Genomic DNA, 7767 nt, shown 5'->3' on the forward strand with positions numbered 1-7767 from the left:
GCACATTTCACTTACATAAATGTTCCTGCATCCCAGGAAAAGTGAACCTGTTGGTGTTCCCTGGCAGGGTGTATCCACGCCAGAGATTGGTTGACGCCTTTCGTGAAGAGGGCGGGGGCACTGGAGATGCTAACAGTCTGCTACGGGCCATTAAGATGAAGGCAGAGGAGCCGTTTATCCTCATTAAGGACAACCTTGGTTGAAAGGTATCTGGATCATTTTCTTGTGTGTTATCTCTATTCCCCTATCAGAATGTACTTGAGCTCCCCTTCTGCTCGCCTCTCACCACCAGCCCCCATCCACCCCCACATTGCTGGACCCATCCCAGCTGAAGGGATTAATGGCCCTCTGAAGGAATATCACAGGAAATCAAAACCTACTGCTTTGGTAGATTCATTATACAGCTGCCATGTTGATTCTGTCCATCTTCACTGAGGAAACAATCTATGTGTATGACAACAGTCACTATAACAAAAACACACCTCTGTATCTAATTCCCTGCTTGTCTTGAGGTATTTACCCATGTCAGAGCAGGGGTGAATAACCAGTGAAGGATGAAGGGAAAAGATGGCTGCAGCAGACTCTGCAGTGCCATCATGTGGTCACAGGTAGATGAGGTTTCAGCAGGATTCAGATTGTAATTTAAAGATGAAGGGTACCACTAAAGTCCGCTGGGCGATAAGGCCCAGAACTGTTCACCAACCGCACTGTAAAAGCATGCCCATTTATTTACATGTATTTGATATTTCTGACTTTATAATATCCCTTTTCTATTGAGGAAATCTTAAGTGCTTTTTTATGCTATACTGAAACATCATTAAACAAGAATGTAGCCACGCTTCAAATTAAAATGAACTCTGTTAACACTTCTCAATTTTAGGTTTTATTATTTGGAAAATTAAGTCTCAAAAATTCAAGATACATTTGAATAACAAGTGCACACAAATTTAAAGTGAGGTGTAATATACGGCATAATGCTTAAGACCTGTCAAAAAGTATTTTTCTTTATGCCAGAGATAATTCCAGGACCAGCAGCAGAAAATTCATATCAGCAAAGTTGACAGGTTGACAATTAAGACACATTTCATTACATTGTGCATTAGTCCTTAAAAGAGAGAATTCAGGAGCAGTGATTTATCGCCAGCAAATGTCAAACAATGTTAAAAATGACACTATCGAAACTACGGCGTAACGTCACTCTAATGCATCATGATCATCATCATCATACTTAAATATTTGACAAGTTTCTCTAAAAAGCATTTAACACTGATGAACAAAAGAGCCAATGGCAACGGACAGTTAAGCAAACTAAATCATTCCACAAAAGGCGTCAAAATTAGTCATGTAAAGAAAGATTGCAACCAAGAGCACATTTTCACAATGAGCAGTAGAAAAAAAATTTGGCTTTGCACTAAGCAGATTTGACCAAATTTGACTAATTACTTCATATCATTACAATGTTTTAGCTTTGGGGATTTGTTCCAGTTACACAGGAGGTGCTGATCAGTACGTGAATCCACTTTATTATTCTTTTTTTTCACTACCAGACTCTATTCTAAGCAACATCACTGTGTGACACAAAAGGAAATATTAAATACAGGAAATGTGGATTACTGTGACCTCAGCTATGCAGGCAATCCTCAAAACTAGAGGGCAAGTACATGGCAAAGCCATCAAGAATGATTTCTGAAACTACAGTATTTATAGATTATGTACATCGAAGCTGCAGTCCATTGGCATCCTAACATCTCTGACTGTTAAAAGTTAGCTGGCTCAGTTACAGTTCATAAATATTTGAATGACTAGCAACTATGCTACCTAACATCTATCTCAACGTCCTAAACCTGTTAAATTCCGGTATTAGTGCCATGTGAAAAAAATAACACACACGCATTTACATTTCAAAAACTACTTTACACCACAAGTCCAGAATGTCTTTACCCCCCCCACCCCTCATTCAGTGGATACTCTCATCACACTGGACATGCATGAGTTTACAGTTCTACACATCACTGATTGCACTGACCAGAGGAATATGTCTGTTGTTAAGTGGTGGCACTACATTAGAGACAAGAGGGAAAATTTCAAGGTGCATACAAGTTGACTGCCACAGTCGTTTGGTTGGTGCGTGGAATGAAATGAAAGACAAAGAGGCCCTTTGTTTGTGCAGGTGTAGAACACATGCAGAAATGTCTCATTAGCTTGTTACGTAGTTGGAAACCAGCAGGCCACAATCAGGAGATCTGGTACTCAAATCAAGGCTGTGTCGCGATACCAACAAGTCACGCTGGTATTACAAGTCATCCTTTCATACATTAGTAGCCAGCTCTTCCAGCTTGAGCTCCGTCATTTTTTCAGTCTCAGGTGAAGAAGGGTGTGTGTGTGTGTGTGTGTGTGGTGTTTCTCAGTGTCTGTCAGGTGCTGCTTGCGTCTGCCTCAATGTGTGCGTTATTCTGTGTGTACCAGTGTGTCTCAAACTGCATCTGTGGCACCGAGCTGTGTATGTGGAACAGACTATAGGAAAGCACTTGGGTTGGCCCTGGGATCCTTCTGGTTTCGGTACCGCACAGCGAGCCACACTCCGAGGATCTGTGAGTAAAGCATTACACAGGTCAGACATGAAAAAAAAAAGTGTAACAAAAACGTAAGTGCAATAACTAAGACAGTAACTAAGTTACAGTCTTCTATCCGAGTTATGTCCATGTTCTGCCTATGAGAAAAAGATTATACAGAACGGCTGGAATTTAATCTAGTGCATCCAGAAAGTATTCACAGCTCTCAACTTTCCACTTCTACATTTACATATACATTGTTACAGCCTTATTCCAACATGAATTAAAATCTACAAACAATACCCTATAATGACAAGGTGAAGGAAGCTTATTTGAAATCTTTACAGATTTATTTAAAAAAAATGTATATTAGTATTCAAAGCCTTTGCTCAAAACTTTGTTAAACCACCTTTAGCACGAATTATAGCCTCAAGTCTTTTTGAGTATGATGCTGCAAGCTGTGCACCTATTTTTGAGCAATTATCATTCTCTCCCTCCTCTTTGCAGTACCTCTTAAGCTCCATCAGGTTGAATGGGGAACGTCGGTCCATAGCCATTTTCAGATCTCTCTAGAGATGTTCAATTGAGTTCAAGTTCAGGTTCTGGCTGGACCACTCGAGGATATTCAGAGTTGTCCCATAGCCACTTTTTGGCCACTCAACTCTTACCTGTATGCATAGGGCCATTGTCCTGTTTAAAGTTGGTTGTTCTTCAAGAACGTTCTCTTCTCTCCACAGAGAAACGCTGGAGCTTTTTAAGAGTGACCATCGGGTTCTCGGTCACCTTCCCTGACTAAGGTCCTTCTCTCCTGATTGCTCAGTTTGGCTGAGTGACACGCCCTAAGAAGAGTTCTGGTGATTCCGAACCTCCATTTACGGATGATGGAAGTCACTGTGCTCGTTGGAACCTTCTATGCTGCAGAAATTTTTCTGTGCCCTTCCACAGATCTGTGCCTCGATATAATCCTGTCTTGGAGGTCTACAGACAATTCCTTTGACTTCATGTCATCTAGGTTTGTGCTCTGACATGCACTGTTAACTGTGGGACATTATAGACAGATGTATGTCTTTACTAAATCATGTCCAATCAACTGAATTTCCAACAGGTGGACTCCAATCAAGTTGTAGAAACATCTTAAGGATGATCAGTGGAAACAGAATGAACCAGAGCTCAAATTTGAGTGTCATGGCAAAGACTGTGAATACTTATATACATGTGATTTTTTTAGTTCTTTATTTTTAATAAATCTGCCTGTCAGGTTGTCACTATGGGGAATTGTTTTAAATTTAATTTTAAGGAAAATAATGAATTTAATCCATTTTGGAATAAGGCTGTAACATAACAAAATGTGGATAAAATTAATCACTGTGAATACTTTATGGATGCACTGTAGGTTTTGTGAGCAGACACTGACCTCCGTAAAACTGAAGAAGAGTCCAACACCCCCAAGGATCTTCAGAGCCTCTGTTGCATGATACAGCATCATTTCGCCGCAGGTGGAACAGTTAGGCCCCTTTTTGCATGACTGATGTGAAAGACACAAAAAGAGGACATGGCCTTTAGTTTTCACTGGTATGAATCAACTGGTTGTGAGCTCATTGACTATCATATTCCATTTGGGGAGGCACAGAAAGTGACCTACTTTTAACTGGGTCTGGTTAAAGAAAGGATTATGTGACTTTCATTTAGTGTGGAGTACTGTAACTGTAAATGCACTGGCAAGCTGCAATATTTATCTACAATCACTTGAACAGTTTATCATTTTACTTGATGACTATACTACCTGTCTGAATGAATGAAACAAACAAAACACAGTTTAGTTCTTTAGCGATGGTGAACACCTGTGCTACAGAAGCAGGTTTAGGTTAGGTTAAGGAGGACAGTATTTTTCTTCTCTAATGGATGCAACAATAAAAAATGTGACACTGAAAACATACAGCAGGGCAGTATTGGAATTCCTGCTCAAACTGTGCGTGGCTGATGGTCATGTTAAGCAGCCCACAGCAGTCCAGCTGGACCTCCAGGCCTGTCTTGGTTTTGTTGTCCAACACGTTCCAAGTAGAGCTTAGAAGTGCTTCCTGGAAACACAAACAAGATTAATAAAATAAAGCTAATTTCTTGCAGAGAGTCACAATAACAATACAGATATATTAATACTTAACAATAATAAATATTGTTTGCTAAGTTTAGCTCACCTGCTGCCCACGGTTCATGGCCAGGCAGGAACAGGAAACTCCAAATTGGAAGAGGAAGACGATAAAAAGTATAACCATGTACTGGGGAAAACGTCAAAGAAACAACGGTCCAGCAATATAGCAGACAACAGACAACAAACTGCAATAACAACCACATTTTCAAATAACTGTATCACATTTAGTCCAACTGGTTCAATAATCATCAGTAAAATTGTGAATCAGGACAATGGTGTAAAAGGATACAAAGAAAAGCATGACTTGGTGGTGGTGTATTGCTCCGATGAGTCCTACAATGGCGATGAGCAGCAAGAAGACACCCACCGCGATGACCCCTCCAATGATGTGTATGCTCGACACTAAGCCGAACCCTTTCCCCCATGCTGCTACTCCAATCAACAGCAGCCCGACCAGCTGTAGCGAGAAGAGGAAAGGAGTTAACCAGAGTCAGCTGAGGCAGTGTGTATCTGATGGAGAGCATCACATGGTTAACAACAGCACCACCACTTATCCTGTAAACACTGTTTAGATTGTCGTGGGCTCTGTGTTGTTGTGTTTTAAGCCCAAGTGTATACACATAATAGAAGTTAAGCACATCTGAGATCACAGAGAAATACACAAGCTGACTAAAGGTTAACATTTTTACTAAGTTACTTTCACATCGCTTTTTTGACACTCTTTCCCATCAGTGCATTACATAATTCCTAAAAACGTATTTATTACTAAACCTGACCCACACATTATCAAAATACCTATTATTTATTAGCATATGAATTGTATATAGTCTTATTTGGAACATAAAGGCTATATTTAGGGTATGTACTCAACGCTTTAAAAGTGTGTAGGCGATACTATAAACAAGGGAGAAAATAATACAATGCCACAAACTACAGCCTTCAATATTGTGCTAGGGAACATTTGGACTGTTAATCACTACATCAGTATAAGGGGATTCCTATTTTTCTGAACTCACGTTAACCATAAGTGTACGTGATTAATTTTAGCTGAGTTGATGCTAATGTGTTGACTATCACAACTCACATGACTGCCACAGAGACACCAACACATGGGCTGATTAGCTTAATCATGTTGTGACAATACCAGGGGACAGATAAGAGAGAGGGTTATGGGGGAAAAAACAATTTAAGTATGTCAGCTTCGCATTTTAGGTCAGCTGGCCTCCCGGCTAGCTTCATGGAGATAATGGCGATAGCTAATGTCAGCTAAAGCGCTAAGTGAACTACTTTCTATATTACTCTCTAGACCGTTAGCATAACGGTCACATTACAAAGCGTCGCGCTTATAGTATAAAAGTTAACTATCAGATTCAAGTACATACCAACAATCACCTGCAATGTGAAAACGGAGGCATGTGAAGCAAAAAGCGAAATCATCAGTAAATGTTCTACGCTGTAGCAAAATGACGAGATAGGCTAGTTCATTCAAAAGCTAGTTAGCCTAAGCTAATGTAGCTAGCTAAAACTTAGCATGCCGATCCATTTTGTACACTCACCATGTAAACCACATTAAGGGAACAAAGCGCATTTTTGGAACAAGTGAAACCGCCACAGACCATATTCGAAAAACCTCTATCGTCTAAGTCCGTCGAATAAATAAAACTTTAAAAAACAGTGTTGCCTGGATCTCCGGAGCGATATTGTCTGGACGCAAATGTTTTTGGTCAACAGAGAGGGCGTATCTGATTACGTCGGTGCACGCGTGACGTCAGGATGTCGACTAACGTCATATCCCTAAAAAAATCTGGAACAATCATTGACCGGAAATAATATTGATAATAAGAATACTAAAATAATAATAATATATTCTGACATTGATTGAAAAAAATCCATCCTTTAATCATTATATAGGTAAAAGTAGCAATATACAATGTAAGCATACTCACTTAAGAAGTAAAAGTGTCAAATTTGTAGTCTAATGCAAGTAAAAGTACAGGTGCGTGGAGTAGTTACCCTATCTAACTATTCTTTGTAAGAGCAAGACACCTGCACTATTCCCCAGGGGATCAATAATGGATTGTATGTCATTATTATTATTACTAAGCATACGGCCTTATGGCCATTATGAACTTCTTTATAGTACATTTGCATGACTTCATAGTAATTCTATTGACTTTCTGCCAAAAAATGTGAACAGTCTCTTTAAACAAGAGGTTTGTAACTTATCAGAAACGACCATTTATGATTCGGATTATGACTTACTTTTATTGATTCTCCTGGGGAAATTGTTGTTTGGACAACTGCAGTAGATGCTGTGGGGTGATGGTGTCTTGTCCAAGGACACATCGACATACAGCCAGAGGGAACCAGGAACCCTGGGGTTTATAGGCAACTTAAAGTTAGTAAGCGTGAGAGGATGTATTGAGTAGACACTGCTTTTATAAGCGGTATACCACTGGTTTAATGTGATGTATTTTATAATTTAAATGTAAAATCATAATCTGAAAAGTAATTATTTATACTTTTGCTTTATCACATATACTATGAAATACAGTTTACACCAGAGTATTTATTGTGCGATATGCTATTACCTGTAACAGGTGTTACAGCTAATACCACAATAGTAGTAATACGCATTAACTAATGTTGTACTTGTTAACTAATACATTAGCTTATACACAACTGTAATAATTTGCACTGACGTTACTTACTGTATTGCTTGAAATAGTAATAAGCAGCTCAAGAAAGCGGACAATCATTGTGCTCAAATAAACATTTATAAAAGGTTTTCTAAAACGTTAACTCTGAACCTCATACGTCAATTCACATTAACAGTGTACTGTACTTACTAAAGTGCCTTGATTAGCATAAATCTCTTAATAACTGTTGAGCCATTTGTTAAATCATTTAATGCTTATTATTGTTTTACTTAAGTGCTATTTAATGCTTATTACTATATTAAGTAATTATAATGCTACCTTAAAACAGTTTCCTAAATGTGTCTGAAAAGTTGAGACGAGCACATCATTCCCTAAAGTAATGATATAGTACTAGTGCTAAATAGTA

The 7767-nt window shown here is 38.9% G+C and overlaps 1 protein-coding gene across 1 annotated transcript; it reads right to left on the reverse strand.

The window, feature by feature from the left end:
* Positions 1 to 860: 860 nt before the first annotated feature.
* tspan31 (tetraspanin 31) lies at positions 861 to 6455 on the reverse strand. The gene is made up of 6 exons (XM_026367310.1): positions 6258 to 6455; positions 4991 to 5158; positions 4748 to 4828; positions 4490 to 4630; positions 3967 to 4077; positions 861 to 2589 (listed from the first exon to the last, which is right to left on the reverse strand). The coding sequence occupies exons 1-6, from the start codon at positions 6318 to 6320 to the stop codon at positions 2515 to 2517; spliced, it is 639 nt and encodes a 212-aa protein (XP_026223095.1). The 5' UTR covers positions 6321 to 6455; the 3' UTR covers positions 861 to 2514.
* Between the last annotated feature and the right edge of the window lie 1312 nt (positions 6456 to 7767).

This window comes from Anabas testudineus, chromosome 7 (assembly GCF_900324465.2).
Source record: "Anabas testudineus chromosome 7, fAnaTes1.2, whole genome shotgun sequence".
In the NCBI taxonomy this organism is placed as follows: domain Eukaryota; kingdom Metazoa; phylum Chordata; class Actinopteri; order Anabantiformes; family Anabantidae; genus Anabas; species Anabas testudineus.

Coding starts and splice junctions, on each gene's coding strand:
- tspan31 (XM_026367310.1), bottom strand. CDS start 6,320: ATGGTCTGTGGCGGTTTCACTTGTTCCAAAAATGCGCTTTGTTCCCTT. Junction 5,159..6,257: donor CCCTTAATGTGGTTTACATG/GTGAGTGTACAA, acceptor TTCTCGCTACAG/CTGGTCGGGCTGCTGTTGAT. Junction 4,078..4,489: donor AATTCCAATACTGCCCTGCT/GTATGTTTTCAG, acceptor CTTTCACATCAG/TCATGCAAAAAGGGGCCTAA.